Source organism: Microcaecilia unicolor, chromosome 11, assembly GCF_901765095.1.
Source record: "Microcaecilia unicolor chromosome 11, aMicUni1.1, whole genome shotgun sequence".
Lineage (NCBI taxonomy): Eukaryota > Metazoa > Chordata > Amphibia > Gymnophiona > Siphonopidae > Microcaecilia > Microcaecilia unicolor.
This window is the reverse complement of record NC_044041.1, coordinates 114,188,895-114,213,764: the sequence shown is the minus strand read 5'-3', so window position 1 is coordinate 114,213,764 and position 24,870 is coordinate 114,188,895. Positions and strand designations below refer to the sequence as shown.

The 24,870-nt window shown below is 46.6% G+C and overlaps 1 protein-coding gene across 2 annotated transcripts in view; it reads left to right on the top strand.

Annotated features, from left to right (window-relative positions):
- The window catches only part of STIP1 (stress induced phosphoprotein 1), a 104,485-nt gene extending 82,015 nt beyond the window's left edge, over nucleotides 1-22,470 (top strand). For both annotated transcript variants that reach the window (XM_030218388.1, XM_030218387.1), the window contains exons 12-14: nucleotides 268-371; nucleotides 21,436-21,608; nucleotides 22,065-22,470. In XM_030218388.1, the coding sequence (XP_030074248.1) occupies nucleotides 268-371; nucleotides 21,436-21,608; nucleotides 22,065-22,137 (350 nt within the window). In that variant the 3' untranslated portion in view covers nucleotides 22,138-22,470. The remainder of the gene's footprint in view (nucleotides 1-267; nucleotides 372-21,435; nucleotides 21,609-22,064) is intronic.
- The last annotated feature ends 2,400 nt before the right edge of the window (nucleotides 22,471-24,870 follow it).

Below are 24,870 nucleotides of genomic sequence, written 5' to 3'. Positions count from 1 at the left end.
GTGATAACTTGGTGGGTGGTATGGTGAGATGCTCTAAATGCTAGTGTTCTCCTCTGCAGTGGGGTCTTTGCACCCTCTATACGAACCCTATAGCTTATATCTCCTGCCCCCCTGCATCTCAACAGGAAAACGGGTTAATGCAAACTCTTCTCTGCCACACTTACAGGACTGGGGAGGTTGGGGGGAGGGGTTGTGCTAAAGTGACAGTCTTGTGTTTTTTGGTTTGTTTTTTTTAATATGTGCTTGTGCTTCTGATCTGCTTTACAGTAAAGGGATACACACGAAAAGCAGCTGCACTGGAGGCAATGAAAGATTACAGTAAAGCTATGGATTTTTATCAAAAGGCTCTGGATCTGGACTCCACTTGCAAGGTCTGAAGGGGGTAGGGACTTGGGGATGGGGTGGAGAAGTAGTGTCATTCTGATCCTGCGAGCTCAACAGTGAGGCTGGGCAGACTAGAGGGGCCTAAATGGGTGTATGGTGTCATTTGACAGCACCAACATGAATTGGTGCTCTCAGAGCTTATAAAAACCTAGGTTTTCCTGAACATGAGTATTCCATGCAGCTGCTCTTATCCTAGCTTCCTTCACTCTGCTTTGGTGAATGGACATATTGGCTATTTCATATAAAATGTTATTTTCTGATGCATATATTTTAATTTTAGTCCTGGGGGAAAAAAAGGAAAATCAAGGTTTATCCCTCACCCTTTTTAAATTTTTTTGGTGCTATGTATCTTGTGCCCCCCCTCCCCCCCCAAACAAGCTGTGTGTAGTTGGCAACAACCAGATCAGGCTGTTCTCCCTCTGAGTTCAGTAAGTGTAAAGCTTAAGTATGCGCAGGAGTTCTTTCTTGCACTGCAGCTGGTCTTGCCTTCCTTTCGGTCTGTTTTGTCTGTGTTGTGAACCTGAAAGGAAGGCAAAAATGGGAAAATGAATACAGAAGGCAGAAATACTAACCATTAAGTGTGACCTTGCTTAAGTTCTCAAAATGCCCGTGAAACCAGGCTTTAAAATTTGTTGGCAATATTACTGCATAGCAATGTTTGGGTGCCAATGTGAGTCCCAGGGTTAAGAGAGCTAGAGGCCATGTCGTAAGAATTCTTGGAAAATTCAAACTGAGGGCCCAATGCACAGAAGTCCCCAGAAAGAACCAGTCGTTATTTCCACCTCGGAAAAAATTACCGAGGTGGAAGAAGTGAGCGATTATCAAAAGAAATTGTGTGCAAATGAGCTGCCCAGATTTTTTAGCGTGCAGCTCCAGCTCGGTAGGGAAAGTGCCCCTGGGCATGTGCATAGCAGTCGGTCATTAAGGGTGGCTGCTATGCACGTGCCCTGAACATCCCTCCACAGCATTTTCATGCACACATGGCTGTGACATTGTTTGAACCTGGAAACTTTCGGGGCCAGAGACCCTTGCCAGTGTGCTAGCTCAGAGACATCAGTTCTAACGCCTTTGATCTTCGGTCTCAGACTCTGCAGTGCTTTGCTCTCCCCAGTAAGGCAGGGTTTTCTCCCAGCAGCTGGGCAGCGTCCTCTCGCAGTCATCTCATCAGTCCCTCGGGGGGAGGGGGAGGGGGGGCTTTCTCCCAGTCCTTGAAGAGTTTGGCCTAGAACCCCCTCCATCCTCCCGTTCACAGTGCTTGGGACAGGAATGAAGGTTTGGTTCTGGGCATGTCCTGACCAGGTGCTGCACCGATGTTGGCGGGATCTGTCCCAGGCAAGTTGGGCCAGCTTCGAGTGGTAGCCAGTGTTGGGAGAGGGATCAGAGTGACCCCCCCCCTTTACATCATGGGCAGAGCCAAGCTCCTGATCTGCTTCCTCAGCACCTGTCAGGCTGTCCCTCCAGCGATCGCCTTCCACATGCCTCATGAAAACACTGTGGAGAAATGAGCGGCACACAGCCTGATGGAGGTTTTCCTTGCTGAAATCCAAACCCTGTAATAAGAATTTTTCCTTGATTCATTTCTGATCAGTCACGCTTTCCTCGCTACTGTTCTGTCCGCAACTAGACTGTTTAAAGAACATCAGTCTGTTTTGTACAATGGACCATTCAACACGCCAATATAGAAAATATGAGGCAAAATCCAACATCCGTGCTTCTATGACAGCTCTTAAAAGGTAGGCTTTTCTTTATGTGCATTGCTCGGAGTGCACATTTGAATAGTAATCAGCTTGTTATACATTTTCCTACAATTCTCATCTGCTGCTACGAAGGGTAAAAAGCTCGCAAAGCCCCTTTATGCATTTCCCACTGAAGACCATGCTCACTAAACCAACTGGAACCGGTCAAAAACACACATTGCTGGCCTGGTAAGTTGTTTTTTTTTTTTTTTTTTTTGTGCGTCGGGCCCTGAGAGGCATAATTCCAGGTCAGATACCTTCTCAAGCTTTCCAAGTGTAGGTAACTGGACTCTAATAAAGAACAGCTGCACAGTGCCATGGAGGATACAGCAGCAACAATAGTTGTGCTTTACAGAGCCACAGTCCCACGAATTGGAGTATCATGTCGGTGCTGACAACCTGATATGCAACCACACATCATCAAAAGCACCAGGAAGCAGTGCTGCAGGCAATACTTGCCATACCAGTGCAACTTAAGAAACACAGTGCTTCACATGGAACTGGTTGATAGTGGGGAGCTTCAGTTGATTTGCCACACAAAACAAATTCCACCAGCAGCAGAACTGCTGAAATTACTATGGATAGCAGTGGTCAGCAACTTCCAAGTCTGATCACTCCAGTGGAAACCCAGCTCCTTAGTAAGGAGAGCGGCAAGATGAGGTAAAGCCCTGGCTGTGGATGGCAAATCTGTTTACCCAGATTTCACCATAAATCAAATTTGAGTCCATCTAAATCTTCTCTCTTGAAGATTTTCCTATCTCCCCCCCCCCCCCCCCCCCTTCAGCCAACCAATAGCTCTTCAGAGGTCTGCATTCACACAAGGGTTAATGAGTGTTTGTTTTTCATAACCTGGATAGAGGTGTTCCATTTTTTTTTACCTGAAAAGGACAAAACCTCATAGGAAGACCTTGGTTTTTTTTATCTGATGCCAGTATTTAGAGTTATCAACCACATTCTGATTTCAAATTTTTTTTTTTGTCATAAGCAAACTTCTTTTTTCTTCTCTCCAAACAAGGTGAGCTGTTTACAGCACTATCATCAGGTGTGCTGTTTCACCTGGTCATCAGTCCAGGCAATAAAGTTTAGAGAATGTGTAGACCAAGACTTGGTGATGCAGTTAACTATTTTTCCTTTTTTTTTTTTTTTTTTGTTGGAAGCTTCAGCAGTCCCAACTGTTCCTTTTGTAGAACTCATTGGGTTGCTAGGCCTCAAAACTTTCCGGTATTTATAGAACAACACAACTTTTTAGCTTAGGTGACCCCCACCTATATGATTGACACATCGCTTGTTGATGGGAAACTAACAGTTACTTGTAATGTGCTCCTTATAAGTAGCAAGATAATCCACATATTCCTACCTATTTTCTTGAAGAGTTGAAGCTAGATTTATACGCAAGACCAAGGGAAATCACAAGGCGAGTGGCAGCATACACACCTGTGCAAGGTCAGTCTTCTAGATTTTGCTGACCTCTTCACTGCTTACCTATATCTGCACTATCAGATGATGATGCCCATTTGTGTTGCTGAATTGAGCCCTGAGAACAAATTTAAGTCCAATTTGTTAAGGTGGGAGATATTGACCATCTAATTTGAGGTATACATTTCAGTATAAAAAACAAGCAATGCTGGAATTGGCTTTAATTTGTATGTAGATATAGACATGGCCTGATTTTCTGTAAGGGCCCGATGCACAAAGCTTACCATGCTTGCAATGTTTGTTTTAGACTGGTTGTAGCTGGTCTAAAGCAAACATTATTTAGCATCTAATCCACAAAGAGGTTTTGTGTGGCTTTAACCGTTCACCATAGCAGCTACTGATAATACAATGCAAATGGATTAAAACGAGCTCATTAGTATTAAAATGAGCATTCCATGTGATGCACAGGAAGGAAGTGCCTACCTTTTAACGTGCAAAATTTTCCAGCAGGTCTGGAGCCATCATTGTGAGTGTGACTTCTCGGAGGAGGTGAGATCGTCTAAAAAAGCATCACCCTAATGCAGCTGTAGCCAGGACCAGACCACCAAGGGATCCAGTATCCTCACGCACAAAGGATGTATCTCCAGTAGCTTCTGGCCAGGAGGGAAGGGTTAGGACTTGGTAATTCGATTATTGGGCATGTAGATAGCTGGGTGGCTGGTGGACATGAGGGTTGTCTCTTCACTTGCCTGCCTGGTGCGAAGGTGGCAGACCTCACACATCTCCTAGATAAGATTTTAGTGCTGTGGAGGAGCTGGGTGTCTTGGTACATGTGGGTACCACTGACATAGGAAAATGTAGGTGAGAGGTTCTGGATGCCAAATTTAGGCTGTTGGGTAGAAAGCTCAAATCCAGAACCTCTAGGCTAGCATTTTCCAAAGTGCACCCTGTTCCACGCGCAGGGCCCAAGAGATAGGCAGAACTCCGGAATCTCAATGCGTGGATGAGGCGATGGTGCAGGAGGTAATGGTGATGGGGCCGCTTAATAACAGTGATCATAATATCAGATTTGATATTGACTTTGGAGTAAATACATGCAGGAAATCCAATACATTAGAATTTAACTTTCAAAAAGGAAGTCTATGATCAAATGAGAAGAACGGTGAGGAAAAAAAACTTAAGAGGAGCAGCTGTGAAGGTCAAAAATATACATCAGCCTTTGATGCTGTTTAAAAATACCATCCTGGAAACCCAGGCCAAATATATTCCATCTATTAAAAAAGGAGGAAGGAAGATCAAACGACAGCTGGCATGGTTAAAAAATGAGGTGCAGGAAGCTATTAGCGCTAAAACAAAATCCTTCAGAAAATGGAAGAAGGATCTAAATAAAAAAACAAAACAAAAAAAATGCATAAGGAACAGCAAGTCAAGTGCAAAGCCACTGATAAGGAAGGCAAAGAGGGACTTTATTGCGTTGGATTCAAAAACACATGGTAAAAAATTTTTTTAGGTATATTAAAAGCAAGAAGCTGGCAAAAGAATCAGTTGGACTGCTAGGTGACAGAGGGGTAGATGGGCACTCGGGGAAGACAAAGCCATAGTGGAGACATTAAATTAAATTAATTCTTTCAGTCTTCACCGAGGAAGATTTGGGAGAGATACCGGTGCCAGAAATGGTATTCAAAGCTGATGAGTTGAAGAAACTGAAATCTTTATAAACCTGGAAAGATGTAATGGCGCAATTTGACAAATTGAAGAGTAGTAAATCACCTGGGCTGGGTGGTATTCATCCCGGAGTACTGATAGAGTTGAAAAATTAACTTGCAGAACTATTGTTAGGAGTATTTAATTTATCTTTAAAATCAAGCATGGTACTGGAAGATTGGAGGGTGGCCAAGGTAACTTTGATTTTTAAAAAAGTCCAGAGGTGATCCGGGAAATTATAGACCGGTAAGCCTGACGCTGCTGGGCAAAACGGTAGAGACTATGATAAAGAACAAAATTACAAAGTGTATTCAAAAGGATGGATTAATGAGAAAAAAGCCAGCATGGATTTAGTGAAAGGGAATCTTGCCTCACCAATTGTTCCTTTGAAGGGGTGAACAAACGTGGATAAAAGTGATCCAGTCGATACTCTGCATCTGGATTTTCAAAAGGTGTTTGACAAATTACCTCATGAAAAAATCCAGAGGAAATTGGGAAGTAATGGGATAGGAGGTAGTGTGGATTAAAAACTGGTTAAAAGATACAAAAACAGAGAGTAGGGTTAAATGGTCAGTATTCTCAGTGGAGAAGGGTAAATAGTAGGATTCCCCAGGGGTCTGAGCTGGGACCGTTGCTTTTTTAACATATTTATAAGTGATCTAGAGATTGGAGTGAGGTAATTAAATTTGCTGACAATACAAAGTTATTCAAAGTTGTTAAATCACAAGAGGATCTTACAAGACTGGTCATCCAAATGGCAGGTGACGTTTAATGTGATCAAAAGCAAAGTGATGCATGTGCGAAAGAGGAACTCGAACTTTCCTCAGTAACCCTCCAGACCGGTCAAGATGCTTGGGTTATGCACGCCTACCAGCAGAGGGAGACTGAGAACACTAGCTTCGAACTCTGTACATATACTGGACATATGTGGTTAGGCACAGGTTATATCTCAGTCTCCAGCAGAGGGTAGACATGCAGTCTGTGCAACTTGTCCGGTCTGGTAGGATTTAGATTTTTTTCTAAGGGAAGTTGGTTTATTTTTTCTTCCCTAGGTTAAAGAAAAAAAAGGAAATCCCTATGCCTGGTCCCTTGGTGTGCTTTGGGGATGGGGGGGCCCGGTGGGGCCTTCCTTCGTCCCCCGTGGGGTGTCACACCCGGGTAGCCGGGTCCGTCCCCCTAGCTGGCTCTCCCTCTTGGGCAGCCTTGTGCCTTGGCTGCCGTGGTAGAGCGGCAGCCTTTAGTGCCTGTTAGTAGCAGCGGGGCTCAAAGTAAAAAAAAAAAAAAAAAGAGCTAGAGCAGCTGCTCTCCGGTTTTGAACCGGTGTTCGTCTGACTGCCTGGGAGAGCTGAGGCTTGCAGTGAGTCTCTGTGTTGGGTTTGCTGCAATTTGGGTTGTTTTGGCTTGTTCTTCCCCGCTGTTTGTAATGTCTGGGAAGCTCCTCTGCTGCCGGTTTTGTGCGCGTCGGGGTTTAGACACATTGGGAGGTCAGTGCCGGCTTTGTGGTGAACCCAAGCCTCCTTGTGCGCCTCCGTTAGCGGCAGAGGTTCCTGCCGCCTGTTTAGATGGGGCTGAGGAACCACAGGCGGGAGTTTCAGCGGCGGTCCTGAATTTGGCGGGAACCGCCGCCATCTTGGATTCGGCCCATGCAGGAGCGGAGCCGATGCTCTCTCCACAGGGAATCCCTGGTTTGGGTCAGTCTGCGGGGGTGGAAGCCTCCGGAGGCATGGGTTTTACTTCGGATTTTATTTGGGCCATGTTTCAAGCCTGGAAGGCGGGTCCCTCTTGTGTGGAGCCCTCTAGTCAAGGAACTGGGGATGTGTTGCCTATGAGACCGCGTTTGGAGTGGTCAGAGGACATGGAGACCTTTTCTCTCCCAGATTCTGAGGGTGAGTTTAATGCGCTGGAGGAGGAAGAGTGTCTCACGCAGGTCAGGATAAAGAGGTTTCTTTGCCAGGAGAGGACCCTTTGGTTTGGATTTTTCACAGGGATGAGTTATCCGAACTTATTGATCAGGTTTCTGCTACCTTAAAATTTGATTCTGTGGAGGTTCCGCTGAGGGATGGGAAGCAGGTGGATCCGCTGGTTAAAGGGAGTCGCCGGCTCCCTCGCTCTTTTCCCATGAACGCAGACCTGAGGGACATCATAACGCAGGAGTGGTTTTTCCCTGAGGCACCGTGTAAGGTGGCTGGGGCATGGCTAAGCTGTACCCTCTTTCCCAGGAGGATAGAGATTCTTTCAAACCGCTGGCGGTGGATGCCGTGGTGACGGCAGTGACTAAAGCTACAGCTATCCAGGTGGATGGTGGGGCTGCGTTACGGGATCCTCAGGATAGGAAGTTGGAATCCTTTCTGAAGCGGAGTTTTGATTTGTCTGCTTTGGCGTTACAAGCTTCGGTTTGTGGAGGTCTGGTAGGTAGCTCGTGCGTGTTTTCGCTGGGCTGTGAGGCTACTGGATGGCCCGGAGTCTGATAGGGCTTCCTGGGTTCAGGATTTGGCAAAGTTGGAGATGGTCATCTTTTTTGGCGGATGCGCTATACGACTTGTTACGGGTATCTGCAAAGAACATGACCCTAGCAGTTGCAGCTCGTCGGGCCCTGTGGTTGCGGGGCTGGGTTGCTGTTGCGGCTTCTAAGTCAAAGCTTTGTTCGCTCCCTTTTAAAGGTTCTATGCTTTTTGGGGAGGAGTTAGATAAGTTGGTGCGAGGACTTGGTGATGCTAAGGTCCTGCGGCTTCTGGAGCTTCGTCCTAAGTCAGTTTCCAGGGGGGCTTCAAGAAGCAAAGTGGTATAGGTGGTAGGACTTCTGGTGCGACCAGGGGTCGGTTTTTCCAGAGGATCCAGCCCTTTCAGGGTGGACGCCGTGGGGGCAGGGATTACTCCTTGGGAGCTTCCGGCACGGTCTGTCCTTCTCAATGATGGTGTGGGGGCCCAGCCTCTAGTGCGCGTCGGTGCTCGGTTACGCTTGTTTTACCAGAGGTGGGCCCAGATCACGTCAGACCAGTGGGTGCTGCAGGTGGTACGCGACGGTTATACGCTGGAGTTCGAAGGTCCTCTTTCATATTTCTTTCTCGAGTCTCCGTGTCACTCGTGGCACAAGGCGAGAGCAGGCGGCTGGTTCCCCAGGAACGGAGATTTTCCAGCAAAATCTAATAAAAAGCTTTGCGACAGCCACCAGGGCGCAGGACGGACGCACTGCGCGGCAATCTTCCCGCCCACGCGCGTCCGTTCCCGCCTCAGTTTTCTTTTTCCGCAGTGGAGAGTGCCTGCGTGTCGGTCTCTCTCCCTCAGGTCCCAGAAAAAAGTTAGGCATCCTTCGCGTTGTATTTACCGCTTTCTTTTTGTTATATGTCGCCTTTTTTTTGTCTTTTTCTTTTCCAGTTAAAAAAAAATAAATAAAAAAAGAGGAACCCTATTTTCTTAGTTTTTGTCCCCTGTTAAGGTTCCTTTCGTTTCCGTTGTTGCAGCCTTCTTTGGCCGTGCGTCCGCGGTACTCCGTTTTGTGCCCTTGGTTGGCACAATCGAGCCGTTTCATTTCGCCGCCACGATTTTTCCTCTGATGTCATCGAAGCCTCCCAGCGGCTTCAAGAAGTGTGCTCGGTGCCAGCGGGTTGATCTCAGGCACTGACCCGCACTCCTGGTGCATCCAGTGCCTTGGGTCCGACCATTGCCCAGAAGCTTGCAAGTTGTGTCTGAGTTTGAAAAAACGGACACAGGCGTCGAGAAGAGCTCTTCGGGACCGTCTTTTCGGAGCTCCGACTGATTCATCAACATCGGGAGCGCAGGTAATGGCTGTCCGAACATCACCTTTAGCTGGGAGTAGTGAGCCGTCGAGTCGGACCTGACCCCGAGGAGGCGTGTGGATTCCACGTCCTCGTCGGTACAGAGGAGTATTGGTGACGTGCTTCGAGCGAAGGTGAAGAAGCATCGACACCGGTCTCCTTCGAGGCACGTACCGGGAGCTCTGGGGCGTCGAACGATTCAGCACCCGGAAAGCATTGATGCCGGGAGGAGTTGGTGCGTCAATCTTCAGACAGCCCGGTACCACCTCCCAGGCCTCCACAGATTCTGACCGACTCCTGTACCGGCCCCACAGCCTTCCTCGACAGCGACTCTGGAGGAGAGCATCCGAGCCATTCTTCCAGGCCTTCTTGAAGGGCTGCTCCGTCAGTCCACCTCGGTACCGGGAGTGCTTGCGCCCTCAGTTCCGTCGATGGAAGCGGCAGCTGGCTCTGTGCCTGTGGTGAGGTCCCCGACGCCGGTACCGCTTGCGGCATCGGCCTCGGCTGCCACCCAGGTCGACTCCCCGTCGACGTCATTGGAGGGAGCTTCATCGCCGCCGGCATGGGAGTCGACTTCTTGACATTGCCATAGGGGACATGGTTCCTCGGCGTCGAGACGGGCCTGTTTTCGGACTGCAGTTTGAGAACTCTTGTCCAATACCGAGGAGGATGCTTTCTGGGATGAAGGGGAAGATCCCAGATATTTCTCTTCCGAGGAGTCTTGTGGTCTTCCTTCTGATCCCACTCCTTCACCTGAGCGGAAGCTTTCTCCGCCGGAGAGTCTCTCCTCATTTGTCCGGGAAATGTCTGTGGGCATTCCCTTCCCTGTGGTAACTGAGGATGAACCCAGGACTGAGATGCTCGAGGTCCTGGACTATCCTTCGCCACCTAAGGAGTCCTCCACTGCTCCTCTGCATAATGTCCTTAAGGAGACATTCCTGAGGAATTGGATGAAACCGTTATCTAATCCCACCATCCCCAAGAAAGCGGAGTCCCAGTATCGAATCCATGGAGATCCTGAGTTGATGAGGTCGCAGTTACCTCACAACTCTGCGGTTGTGGATTCTGCTCTCAAGAGAGCCAGGAGTACTAGAGATTTCACCTCGGCGTCCCGAGGCGAGAAGCTAGGACTTTAGACTCTTTTGGGAGGAAGGCCTACCAGTCCTTTTATGCTCGTGTCCAAAATTCAGTCCTACTAGCTCTACACGAGCATTCACGTGCGGAACAATGTTAAGCAACTGGCGGACTTGGTGGACAAGCTCCCTCTGGAGCACGCCAGGCCTTTTCAGGAGGTGGTCAGGCAGTTGAAGGCGTGTCGTAAATTCCTGTCCAGGGGTGCTTATGACACTTTTGATGTTGCATCCTGATCCTCTGCTCAAGGTATAGTGATGCGCAGACTCTCCTGGCTGCGTGCCTCTGACCTGGGTAATCGGCCCCAGCAGCGGCTTGCGGATGTTCCTTGCCGGGGGGGGGGGGGGGGGGGGGGGTATTTTTGGCAAGAAGGTTGAGCAGGTGGTAGAGCAGCTCCACCAGTGGGAAACTGCCCTCGACAAACTCTCCCACCGGGTGCCTTCAGCATCTACCTCATCAGGTAGACGTTTTTTCAGGAGGAGGACTGCTCCTTATCCTTACAATAGGCGTAGGTACAATCCACCTTCCCGACAGCCTTCTCAGGCTCAGTCCCAGCATGCTCATTCGCATCAATAGCGTGTGCCCAGGCAGGCCCCTGCAGCTCCCCAGCAAAAGCAAGGGACGAGCTTTTGACTGGCTCCAGTTGAGCATAGCCACTATAAACGTACCCGTGCCGGGAGCTCAGTTCTTCAGCTTCCAGCACAGGCATGTACTTGCAGAGGAACACTCCGCCCTTCTCAGTGCCAATGAGGTCGAGCCCGTTCCACCCGGGCAAGAAGGGCTGGGATTCTATTCCAGGTACTTTCTTGTGCAAAAGAAAACGGGGGGATGCGTCCCATCCTAGACCTAAGGGCCCTGAACAAATATCTGGTCCGAGAAAAGTTCAGGATGGTTTCCCTGGGCACCCTTCTTCCCATGATTCAGAAAAACGATTGGCTGTGCTGTCTGGACTTAAAGGATGCTTATACACACATCCTGATACTTCCAGCCCACAGGAAGTATCTTCGGTTCTGTCTGGGAACAGAGCACTTCCAGTATTGTGTGCTACCCTTTGGTCTTGCATCTGCGCCCAGGGTTTTTACAAAATGCCTGGCAGTAGTCGAAGCATTGCTACACAGACTAGGAGTACATGTGTTCCCTTATCTGAACGATTGGCTGGTGAAGAGGCAGGAGGCAGGAGCTCTACAGTCCATTCAGGTGACAATCCAGCTTATTTTCGAAAGTGATCGCCGGCCATTTCCCGACATGAATCGGGAGATGGCCGTCGATTTCGGAAAAGCGGCATTTTTGACAGCATCGCCGCTTTCCCGTTGCTTCGCCGGCGAAAGTTCAAGGGGGCATGTCAGTAGATTAACGAAGGCAGGACATGGGCGGGCATGGGCTTGGTTACCAGATGGCCGGCTTTTGCCGATAATGGAAAAAAAAAAAGCGTCGTTAAGCAGTATTTCGCCGGCTTTTTTTTTTTTTTTTGTTACATTTGTACCCCGCGCTTTCCCACTCATGGCAGGCTCAATGCGGCTTACATATTGTATACAGGTACTTATTTGTACCTGGGGCAATGGAGGGTTAAGTGACTTGCCCAGAGTCACAAGGAGCTGCCTGTGCCTGAAGTGGGAATTGAACTCAGTTCCTCAATTCCCCGGGACCAAAGTCCACCACCCTAACCACTAGGCCACTCCTCCACTCCTACCAGCTTTACTTGGTCCTTTTATTTTCACGACCAAGCCTCAAAAAGGTGCCCCAACTGACCAAATGACCACTGGAGGGAATCAGGTATGACCTCCCCATACTCCCCCAGTGGTCACCAACCCCCTTCCAAACTAAAAAAATAAAACTAAAAACCTTTTTTGCCAGCCTGTATGCCAGCCTCAAATGCCGTACCCACCTCCATGACAGCAGAATGTGTTGTATCCTCCAACAGCCTTTCCCTGGTTGCGATGTGGGTCTCGGGTGAGTGTGACACCTTTTCTGTTAGGTGCCCTGCAGAGTCACATTACCAATGCATTGTGTTGGGTGTAGGGTATTGGGCTGTACTCCCCTGGTGCTTTCCCCCCCCCTGCTAACTGGGTCAGAGTGTGCCCTGTTTTGTTTCCTGTTGTAGTCCATGCGGTAGTGGCCATTTTTGTAAGCCAGTTTTAGTTCCCTTTCCTGTGTTACCCACGTTAGAGAACGTAGTTCTTACCTTGCATGGTGCTGAAAGAGGGCATCGTACACCATTGTGCCAGCTCTGACCTACTGCTGATCTTAGTACCAGAGGACTCTTTGCCAGTGGGGCACAACCTCTGATCTGCAGTTAACTGTAAGTAAACGTGCTTATTTCAAGAAAGGACTTTTTTTTAGAGAGAAAGTCTTCAGGTGCGAACTGGTGTGCCAAAGTTATACTGCAGCAATAAGTCCTAGAGGCTGTATGCAGGTCCCTGGAGCAATTTTAGTGGGTGCAGTACATTTGTGGGTAGTGGGTTTGGGGGGGGGGGGGGGTTGGGGGGGCTCAGCTCCCAAAGTAAGGGAGCTATGCACGAGGGAGCTTTTCTGAAGTCCACCGCACTGACCCCTAGGGTGGCTGGTTGGTGTCCTGGCATGTCAGGGGGGCCAGTGCACTAAAAATGCTGGCTCCTCCCATGGTCAAATGCCTTGAATTTGGCCGGGGTTTGAGATGGCCGACATAACTTTCCATTATCGCTAAAAAAACGAAGCCGGCCATCTCAAACCCCGGCCAAATCCAAGGCATTTGGCCGGAACTGTATTGTCGAAACAAAAGATGGCCGGCCATCTTTTTTGAAAATACAGGTCTGGCCAGCTGTTTGCGGCGCCGCCAAAATACATCGCTGGCCATGTATTTCTCCGGCGCTGTTTGATTATGCCCTCTATTTGACTCTTGGAGCTACTAGGGTTTGTCATCAATTACCCAAAGTCCCACCACCTTCCAGTTGAACAACTAGAATTCATATGAGCTCTGCTGGACTCTCAGACAGCTCGGGCCTATCTTCCCGAGATAAGGACAGACAACCTTCTGTCGTTTCCATGGCCAGAGCGTCTTAGCAGATTACATCTCGGCAGATGTTGAGACTGCTAGGCCATATGGCCTCCACACAGTTCACGTGACGCCCATGGCACGCCTTCACATGAGATCTGCTCAGTGGACCCTAGTTCCCAGTGGTACCAAACTGCGGGGAATCTAGAGGATCTGATCCAACTGTTCACCGAATTTCACAATTTCTTTCAGTGGTGGACAATTCGATCCAATATGACCTTGGGATGTTCCTTCCAAATTCCTCCGCCTCAACACACTCAGGGAGCTTGGTCCTTCCAGGAATCAGGTCTTCAGATCAATCTCCTAGAGTTGCGAGCGATCTGGAATGCTCTAAAGGCTTTCAGGGATCGGCTGTCCAATCAAATTATTCAAATTCAGAAGACCACTAGGTTGCCATGTATTACATCAACAAGCAGGGGGGGCACCGGATCTCGCCCCCTGTGTCGGGAAGCCGTCCAGACGTGGCTTTGGGCTCGCCGTCAAGGCATGTTTCTCTAAGCCACGTATTTGGCAGGCATAAACAGTCTGGCCGACAGGTTGAGCAGGATTATGCAACCTCACGAGTGGTCGCTCAACTCTTGTGTGGTACGCAAGATCTTCCGAGCATGGGGCACCCCCTCGGTGGATCTTTTTGCCACTCAGATCAATTGCAAGGTCCCTCAGTTCTGTTCCAGACTTCAGGCCTACAACAAACTAGCTTCAGATACCTTTCTCCTGCATTGGGGGGAGGGCCTTCTGTATGCGTATCCTCCCATACCTCTGGTGGAGAAGACTTTGCTGAAACTCCAGCAAGACCGTGGAACCATGATTCTGATTGCGCCTTTTTGGTCGCGTCAGATTTGGTTCCCTCTTCTTCTGGAGTTGTCCTCTGAAGAACCGTGGAGATTGGAGTGTTTTCCAACCCTTATCACTCAGAACGAGGGGGCGCTTCTGCATCCCAACCTCCAGTCTCTGGCTCTCACGGCCTGGATGTTGAGAGCGTAGACTTCGCCTCCATAGGTCTCTCTGAGGGTGTCTCCCGAGTCTTGCTTCCAGAATAGATTCCACGAAGAGGTGTTACTCTTTTAAATGGAGGAGGTTTGTAGTCTGGTGTGACAGCAAGGCCCTAGATCCTCGTTCTTGTCCTACACAGACCCTGCTTGAATACCTTCTACACTTGTCAGAGTCTGGTCTTAAGACTAACTCCGTAAGAGTTCATCTTAGTGCAATTAGTGCTTTCCATTATTGTGTAGACGGTAAGCCTATCTCTAAACAGCCTTTAGTTCGCTTCATGAGAGGTTTGCTTTTGTCAAAGCCCCCTGTCAAACCTCGGCCAGTGTCATGGGATCTCAACGTCGTCCTCACCCAGCTGATGAAAGCTCCTTTTGAGCCACTGGATTCCTGCCATCTGAAGTACTTGACCTGGAAGGTCATTTTCTTGGTGGCTGTTACTTCAGCTCGTAGAGTCTGTGAGCTTCAAGCCTTGGTAGCCCATGCTCTTTATACTAAATTTCATCATAACAGAGTAGTCCTCCGTACGCACCCTAAGTTCTTGCCGAAGGTGGTGTCGGAGTTCAATCTTAACCAGTCAGTTGTCTTGCCAACATTCTTTCCCCGTCCTCATACCCGCCCTGCTGAACGTCAGTTGCATACATTGGACTGCAAGAGAGCATCAGCCTTCTGTGTGGAGCGGACAAGCCCCTTCAGACAGTCCACCCAAATGTTTGTTTCTTTTGATCCCAACAGAAGGGGAGTCGCTGTCGGGAAACGCACCATTTCCAATTGGCTAGCAGATTGCATTTCCTTATGCCCAGGCTGGGCTGACTCTTGAGGGTCATGTCACGTCACGGCTCATAGTGTTCAAGCCATGGCAGCGTCAGTGGCCCACTTGAAGTCAGCCACTATTGAAGAGATTTGCAAGGCTGCGACGTGGTCATCGGTCCACACATTCACATCTCATTACTGCCTTCAGCAGGATTCCTGACGCGACAGTCGGTTTGGGCAGTCGGTGCTGCAGAATCTGTTTGGGGTCTAGAATCCAACTCCCCCCTAGGCCCATTTTTATTCTGTTCCAGGCTGCACTCTCAGTTAGATGTTTTTTTGTAGGTCAGTCTCAGTTTTGTCCTCGCCGTTGCGAGGCCCAATTGACCTTTTTTGTTGTTTTGAGTGAGCCTGGGGGCTAGGGATACCCCACATGTGAGAACAAGCAGCCTGCTTGTCCTCAGAGAAAGCGAAGATACTTACCTGTAGCAGGTATTCTCTGAGGACAGCAGGCTGATTGTTTTCACCAACCTGCCCACCTCCCCTTTGAAGTTGTTGTTTTATTCTTTATTTGCTTTTCATTTAACTGAGGTGGGAATGGACGTGCGCGAGAAGATGGCCACGCCCTGGTGGCTGTCGCAAAGCTTTTTTTTAGATTTTGCTGGAAAATCTCCCATCCTGGGGCCGCCGTGGACGCTGACCCACATGTGAGAACAATCATCCTGCTGTCCTCAGAGAATACCTGCTACAGGTAAGTATCTTCGCTTGGTGGTTGAAGGAGGCTATTGCTTCAGCTTATTTGTTGAAGGGGCGTGCAGTGTCATCAGTGTTTTAGGTGCATTCTACTCGGGGGGGGGGGGGTGGTAGTTGCTTCCTTAGCGGAGAGTATATAATTTTTTTTTTTGAGCCCGTGTTCTGCTGGGGCTGTTTCTTAGTATGTTTGGTCAATGTCAGGGATGTTTTCCTTGACCATAATATGTTGCAGAGTGGAGCGCTCTTGCGTTCAGTTTGCTTGAGCACACTTTGGTTTTTGTCTCTTGGGTTTCCAGGTACAGGGGTTTGTTTTTAGTTTCAATCGGATGTTGAATTTTCTCTGCTTTGCTAGGCATATACTATACATATGTGGTTAGGCACAGGTTATTTGTACAGACTTCGAAGTTAGTGTTCTCAGTCTCCCTCTGCTGGTAGGCGTGCATAACCCAAGCGTCTTGACCGGTCTAGAGGGTCAGAGGAAAGAAAATTAGCAGGTAAGGCCTAATTTCACCATAGCTACGTAATGCAAGGTTCCACGTTAGGAGTCACTGACCAGGAAAGGGATCTAGGTGTCATTGTTGATAATAACGTTGAAACCCTCTGCTCAGTGTGCAGCGGTGGCTAAGAAAGCAAATAGAATGTTAAGTATTATTAGGAATGGAATGGGAAACAAAAATGAGGACGTTTATAATGCCTTTGTATCACTCCATGGTGCGACTGCACCTCGAATATTGTGTGCAATTCTTGTTACCACATCTCAAAAAAGATGTAGTGGAATTACAAAAGGTACAGAGCAGTGCAATGAAAATGATAATGGGGATGGGACGACTTCCCTATGAGGAAAGGCTAAAGTGGCTAGTTCTCTTTAGCTTGGAGAAGAGAAGTCTGAGGGGAGATATGATAATGGTCTATAAAATAATGAGTGGAGTGGAACAGGTAGACATGAATCACTTGTTTACTCTTTCCAAAAATACTAGGTCTAGGTCCAAAAATGCTAGGTCTACCCTGGAGGGAGTAGAAACGATGAGAAGGAGTCTCCGAACATTAGAAGAATGGTCGAGGGTCTGGCAGTTAAAATTTAATCACTATAATGCTATTAGGGTTCTAATGTTTTCAACTGGGTATGAAGTTTTAACTATACTAGTTTACAATTTCCACAAGTACACTCGTTTCTCTTGTTTGAGTAAACAATATGTAACTTTTTATTTTTTAATATGCAGTGCTCCGTATATGTTTGAAGTGCAAATCTACCATATAACTGGTTCCAACACGTTAGCACAACAAATCTATAAGATCATTGCACCAAACCTGCCTATCCAGCCATGATGTCAAAATATATTCACAGTCAGTTGTACTTTAGACTAACTTATCATTTGTGGGTGGTTTGTGTCCGGTTCCGTGCTGTGTTTTGTGCTGCTGCTGGATGCCCATGCATTTGTGCTCCAGTGTTTTAAAACCAAATTAGTCTTTTTCATTCCCAAGGTGCAATGATGTTATAGATTTGTTGTGCTAAAGTGCTGAAACCAGTTATATGGTAGATTTGCACGTCAAACACATACTGAGTACTGCATCTTAAAAAATAAAAAAAAATTACATATTGTTTACTCAATCAAACCAAGAGAAACGAGTGTACTGGTGGAAATTGTAAACTAGTATAGTTAAAATTTAATGCCAAGAAGTGTAGAGTGATGCACTTGGGTTGCAGAAACCCAAAAGAGAGATACCAAATAGGAGGGGAGAGATTAGTAAGCACGACTCAGGAGAGGGACCTTGGGGTGTTGGTGAAGGTGAAGAAACAATGTGACAAGGCGACGGCTATGGCCAGAAGGATGCTAGGCTGCATAGAAAGGGGTATAATTAGCAGAAGAAAGGAGGTGTTGATGCCCTACAAGTCGTTGGTGAGGCCCCACTTGGGAGTATTGTGTTCAGTTTTGGAGGCTGTATCTAGCTAAGGATGTAAAAAGACTGGAAGCGGTGCAAAGAAAAGCTACAAAAATGGTATGGGATTTGCGTTGCAAACCGTACGAGAAGAGACTTGCCGACCTGAACATGTATACTTTGGAGGAAAGGAGAAACGGTTGACATGATACAGACATTCAAATATTTGAAAGATATTAATCCGCAAACAACCCTTTTCTGGAGACAGGAAGGAACTAGAGGACATGAATTGAGGTTGAAGGGGGGCAGACTCGGGAGTAATGTCAGGATGTATTTTTTTCACGGAGAGTGTGGTGGGTACGTGGAATGCTCTCTCGCGGGAAGTGGTGGAGATGAAAACGGTAATGGAATTCAAGCATGCGTGGGATAAATACAAAGGAGTCCTGTTTAGAAGGAATTAATCCTTGGAATCTTAGCGGAAATTGGGTGTCGACGCTGGTAATTGGGAAGCAAAACCGGTGCTGGGCAGACTTCTACAGTCTACGCCCTGATTATGACTGAATAGATAAGGATGGGCATGAGTGTAAATTTTAAGGGGCTTTCACGTTAACTTTAGAACTTTTAGTACAAGAAAAATGCTGGGCAGACTTATATGGTTTGTTCCCTGAGAATAGCAAGGACAAATCAAACTTGGGTGTATATATATATATAAAGTATCGCATATCAAGTAAAATGAGTTTATCTTTTTGGGCAGACTGGATAGACCGTACAGGTTTATCTGCTATCACTTACTATGTATATATGTAGAAAATATTTTTTCACTCAACGTGTAATTAAACTGTGAAATTTGTTGCCGAAGAATGTAGTAAAAGCAGTTAGCTTAATGCGGTTTAAAAAAGGTTTGGATAGCTTCCTAAAAGAAAAGTCCATAAACCATTATTAAAATGGACTTGATCCACTGCTTTATTTCTAGGATAAGTAGCATAAAATGTACTGTTTTGGGATCTTGCCAGGTACTTGTGATCTGGATTTTTCACTGTTGGACCTTTCAGTCTGTCCCAGTATGACAGTACTTATGTATTTTTGAGGAGCAGTCTGCTTGTAGTTTTCAATGGCGGGAGGAACAAAACTGTGTGGGAGAGCAGAGAACAGCCTAAAGGGGCAGAGAAACAAAAACAGCTAGCCAGTCAGCTGGGGAAAGCCCCTATGTTGTTAGCTGGGGGCCTTTCAGAAATCTAACCTGTTCCACTGGAATTTAATGTTACCTTTAAAAAATAAATTCTGGTCGACTCTTTCTGGGTTTGAGCCACAGCACTGCAGGCAAGGAAGGAATGGAAGTTGGAATACTGGTGCGCATGTGTCAGACTTCTCTGATTCACTGGCACTGTGTGCTGAGAGGTCACCAGATGCATGCACCAGTAGATCAGGTGACCTCTGCTCATGCCTATGTGGGAGCCGAGGCCTACTGTGCATCAGCCCAAGAGCAGAGGAGATTAATGGAAGACTTTCTGCATCTGCACTGTTAAAGCAAGGAAGATGAGGCGGCACTCAAAGAATTTGGTACTTATAGGTGAGAAGCTGGCACGGCTGTAGCTTATGTTTCCACAGGAAGTGGAGTTGCTGCTGTCCCCGTAGGAACCCTGCAGACCCGGAGGGGATTCCCCCAAACCTGGTTTTCATGCAGGCCAAGCATGCCAGCAAAATTAATGGGGGGGGGGGGGGGGGGGGCGGGGGCAGATGGAAAGCAAGCTGCAGGAGGAAGGTTCAGGAAAGCACTGCAGGGGAAAGGAGAGAGTTGTGACAGTGGAGCCAGCTTCAGAGCACTGCAGTGGAAGAGTGCAGCAGCAGGACTAAATGATTCCTGGGTACGTGCAGAACAGGGACACTTAATGAGCGACCCTTCTGCGCATGTGCTAGGCGCTTGTCCCTACCGAGTTGGCTGTAGAACTTCTGTGCATCTCATTTGCATGCAATTCCTTTTTTTTTTCCCAATTTTTCACAGTCCAAAACAGAGCAATACAGCACTGCGTAACAATTAACATGTAAACATGCCATTCAGAGCAAAAGTCATGCCAGCACTTTTTGATAGAATACTACATAAAACCGAGGCATGATATGGTCAATCACCAAGCCCAGCCCCTCCCCCTAAAATAAAAACTCCCGATAGATACAACTAATAGATAAAAAGCAGTAAGATGACACTAAGCAAGCAACATCACTCTGTCTCATGCTTATGGTGCAGGGCAGTCAGTTTAGACATACAGCAAGCATAGTCTACTTCGAATAAAAGTTGCTGTCGCGTGGGTAGAGTACTTCCATTTTGCTGCCAAGGCTATGCAGCCAGCTGTAAGAATTATAGAACTTACCCGGTAACACTGGAGGTTTAATATTCAACAAACCACAGCCCGTCACGGGAGGCGGTGAGAGGCCAATGATCTTCGTGATTAAGCCAAACGTCTGAATCCCTGGGCAAGACCACTGTATATGCATGCAATTCCATTTGAGCATCGGTCATTCTTTAGAATTCGGAAAGTTCATCCCTGGCTGTCGTATTTAATGGTGACTTTTGAGCATCGGGGCCTCAGTCTTGAGGCCGTAGAGGTTATGAATTGCTTTTGCTGTGGAGGGCTCAATTACCTGCTCTCTAAAAGGTAAGTAACTTTTTCTCACCTAAATGGCATAATGTGGAGAACTATGCCTCATAAAAATCAAGCCAGTACAGGCAAAGGTAGATGGCTTGTTGATACTAACTCAAGGACATGTGAGACTGTTCCTGAACATTGTATCTGTTTAGATTTTGGTAGCTGTCTAGAACTGTGCTTCTCAGCCCAGTCCTTGAGGCACACCTAGTCCCATCAGGTTTTCAAGATATGTACAATGAATATGCATATGAGAGAGAGAGAGAGTTTTGTACTGCCTTCTTGATAGATAAATCTATCTTATGCATATTCATTGTGGATATCATGAAAACCTGATGGGACTTGATGAGCAGCACTGCTCCCAGTTTTCCACAATTCTGCAGGAAGGGCTGCAAAAGCCAGTGCTACCATGGAACTGCTGTGGGAAAACAGAGTTGGGAGTGTCTGCACTTCCCACCCAGTGTCTTTTTTCCCCCTGCTTTTAAGGACAGCAGCAGTGCAGCACTTTGTGCTGTGTCCTCTTCTGCTGCCTGGGTTCCAAGAGTCACACTTTGTGTGGGATACTGTAGCACAAGAAGAGGGTAGCAGAAAAGGATGACATGGCCTGAGGGTGCTGTACTGATGTTTTACTTGGCCCTACAAACTGGGATGGGGGGAGGAAGAAGACTACCTTGATTCTGACAGAGGGCCTGACAAGAGTGCATCAGATACTGCACTGTTGCCCTATTTATTGATGGGGTACAATGTTAAGAGGAGAATCCAATCTTCAAAACACTTTTGTAGAATACTGTGGATGCAGGTTATTTGAATAGTTTATATTGCATGGTCATCTGTTGGAAAATCAGTAAAGATACAGACAAGCTCTTTGCTTTGCCATGGCTCAGTGTCGGCATTGTTCACTTCTACATGGAAGGTCTGGTTCAGTCTTCCAAGCTGTCTCTCTTGGGTTGGCTGGGCTGAGGGGTACTATGAAGGAATTTATGGTCATCCATTAAAGGCCACACCTGGAGGCTGGATTTAGTGTCGGTAATAAAGTTATGAATAAGACCCTGGTGTATGACTTTTCAACTTCAGGACCTCTACTTCAAGGACAAGCAGGGAACATGGAGGGAAGGGTCTGTTTTGAAATAAAGGAAATTTTCTCACATTGTTAAAGGAATGATTATGTAGAAAGAGTCCCATTTAACTAGACGGGCTAATTAGTTAAATTAATATATGATATAGTAATATGATCTCTTATGCTACAGGAAGCCTCGGAAGGCTACCAGCGCTGTATTATGTCACAGTATCATCGCAATGACAGTCCTGAGGATGTGAAGCGGCGTGCCATGGCAGATCCTGAGGTTCAACAGATCATGAGTGACCCAGCCATGCGCCTTATTTTAGAACAGATGCAAAAGGACCCTCAGGCACTCAGCGAGTAAGTGATGGAGAGGTCCTGTAAGGAGAAGCCCTTTTCTGCTCCCCTCCCTTTGTTCCTCTTGCCTGAAATCCCTTCTCTATGTGCACTCAGTGTGAGTACTTTTAGAGACAGATGTGTGGATGCTCAGCAAGAAAACATATTTAATCCCCATGTGTGAATGATGTAGAAGTGAGACATTGGAACCCTTAATGTAAGTGCTTTGACCATCTTTGGAGGAGCTACACTGGAGCATCATAACTTGCACTGATCTATACCTGCAAAAAGTGAATTTAATTCCCATACATTAGTGAGAGCTTTATTCTACACAATGTATTACTGTAATAAAACTCATAGAATGTATGCAAAGGGACATTCCTGCACTTGCAACAGGCATCTGCCCTCTGCTTGAATAATAGTGGGCTGTACCAATTGACCTCCCCCTTTTTTTTTCTCCTTCCTGCCTCCCCTTAACAGGCACCTGAAGAATCCTGTCATAGCTCAGAAGATTCAAAAACTGATGGACGTGGGTTTAATTGCAATCCGATGATTAGATCTGACTTCATCTATCCTTTCCTCCTTACCTGTGGCTAGAGGAGCTGGGTCATTTGGGCAAGGGAAGCTGAAGAAGCAGTTCCCCAAGTTCTGTACTGTACGAGGAAATGCAGTGGATGTGTGTGTTAGTGGACTGCATCCCAGCTGCTCAGGCATCTTATGTATTTGTTCATGGTGCCTGGGATCCTGTCCAGCATCCTTCTATCCTCACCTTCACTGGCTGTGAAGAGAGCAGAGGGCTTGGGGTCTGTGCTTCCTAGCAGCAATTCTCATTGTAAGACATTTACATTCTATCGCTAATTAAAATTTAGTTTGATTTTGTTATGGATTTCTAGTGGGGCTTTTTTTTATTGATTAGTTCATGTTGTATTGAAAGATAATGATTTGCTTGTTAGCTCTGCTGTATAATCCTGCAGCCTTCTCTGTGTGCTTTGCCAAGCAGAAGCCTGGAACTGACTGGTGCTTCAGGATTCCCAAGAGTGGGCTCTGTGCTTTTACGCTTGCATGTTCACTTGAATATTAGAAGTATTGCATGTAATAGAACAGATTGTGTTAAGGGCTTAATTATTTACACAGAACCTGCTACCAGAAGCCCATGAATACTGACTTTAGTTTATTCTCTAGTGGGTAAAGTAACTTTTCTGGCTTCACTTTCAGTGGAATCTTGACTCTCCTGCCAGCAGGTGGCACTATCACACAGGAAACCTATGCAGCAAGCCTACACAAAATGCAATAACTGGTGATCCTAGATCTGAAAGAAAAGACCTAAAAAAACATACAGCCTGTTAAGTTTCACAATAGCCTATCACATTAATGGGCTAGGTCAGCCACAGCCTGGCTAAGGAGAATTGAGCCCCTGAGAACAAAAGTGGGCCAAGTCCACTTTGTTACAGTGGGAAAAACTGGCCATCTTCATTGTGAGGTATACATTTCAGTAGAAAAGAACAAACAGTGCCTTAGAAAAAAAATTGGGCCATACCCATACTGACATATAGATTAACGCCAACTAAGTCTTTAGGCCATAGAGGCAGTGAACTGGTGCATAACTGACTGGGGCTTCTAGGAAAAAGTACTCCTGAGACCAAGGAGAAAAACAATTATCCATAGCAATTGTCTGTAATAATATGAAAGGCTGTTGTGAAACTTAACAGGTTATGTGTTTCTTTAGGTCCTTCTTTCAGGCTTAGTCAGAATACCATTGGGACATGGCAGTGCAACTATGGCTACAGCAGAGGATAAGACAAGTTTTCCCAGTCAGAATGGCAGTCTAAGCCCAAGCAGTCTGCAGAGGCTTCTCCCTCAGAACCGCAAACTAAACAGCCAAAATTACAACACAGACAGCTTTGGCTGTTCATGTGCTTTCTGCCTTCTCTGTAGCCAAAGTAATCCTGGCTTCTACTATTTCAGTGCCATTTCCAAAAGTTGTTCAGACACCTCTTCAGTTTCCTCCCACTGAAACAAAGAAGTCTGCTAAGCAGGACACTTTACAAATGGATATGCCTACTGCTACATCAGAATCTAACCCTTCATGTTCAGGCCAGGCAGTTTTATCTACCCCTATAGAGTGCACTCAGGATGCAACTTTATTAGTCCAGCTGTTTCAGAAAATTCTTCAACAGCCTTTACTGCAGATTTCTACTTTTTAATCAGCATCAGCCTCCACAAGACACAATGTTAAGCAATTTACTCAGGCCTTGTACCCCTTCACCTGCTGTATCATTCTTCAATATCTCCACAGGGGCAAGATACCTGTCGTCATGATGCAGGATCATACTCTTCCAAAAATGAGGAAGCCTTCATCCCTAGCTTGCTTCCAACACTTCCCAGACCTAACTCTTCTATCCAGCCTCTCCAGGAGATGCCTCTCCCTGCACAACAAAATACCTTTTTGGTGGTTTCAAATCATGTAAAGTTCATCTAAAAAAACTTTTTTTTTAATGAATTAACCTTTGGTTCCCTAGACACATGCTCAGATAAAAGACTTTGAGGCAATAATGAACTCCTTCAATAATCTTAAAAGGTACATTTCTAGTACTTATTCATTTAGTACTTCAAGGGCTACAGACTAGAATCTGGCAAAATTCATCAGTGCAACCATATTACTCCAGTGTTGTACTGATTACACTGGTTCCCTGTGCCAGTGCGCATCAGCTTTAAGCTGTTGGGTTTGGTTTGTAAATCATTCCGTCTGGGATGTCCAACCTACCTTTGTAGCAAGTTGATAAAATACACCTCTCGATGGGAACTTACCTGCTGCTATTCCTCAACCAGAAAGCAAGCATCTTCATTTGCCAAACCTTCCCTCTGGAACTCCCTGCCTGAGGAATGTCAAAATGGTTCTTCATATTGTGCCTTTCACAAACTTTTAAAGACTTGGATGTTTCAACAGTATTTTATTTGATCTGTAGGTTTTATTTAATTGGAATTGTTTGTTTATATGCAATACTGTATTGTTAATTTATATGGGGAATTGTAAGTAGTAAACCACTCTGACACTAAGGTATATAGAATATAAGAATAGCCATACTGGGTCAGACCAATGGTCTATCTAGCCCAGTATCTGGCTTCCAAAAGTGGCCATTCCAGGTTAGAAGAACCTGGCAGAAACCCAATTAGTAGTAACATTCAGTATACCAAGTAAAGCAGTGGCTTCCCCCATGTCCATCTCAATAACAAACTATGGTCTTCCATCAGCAACGTGTCCAAACCTTTTTTAAACCTAGATAAC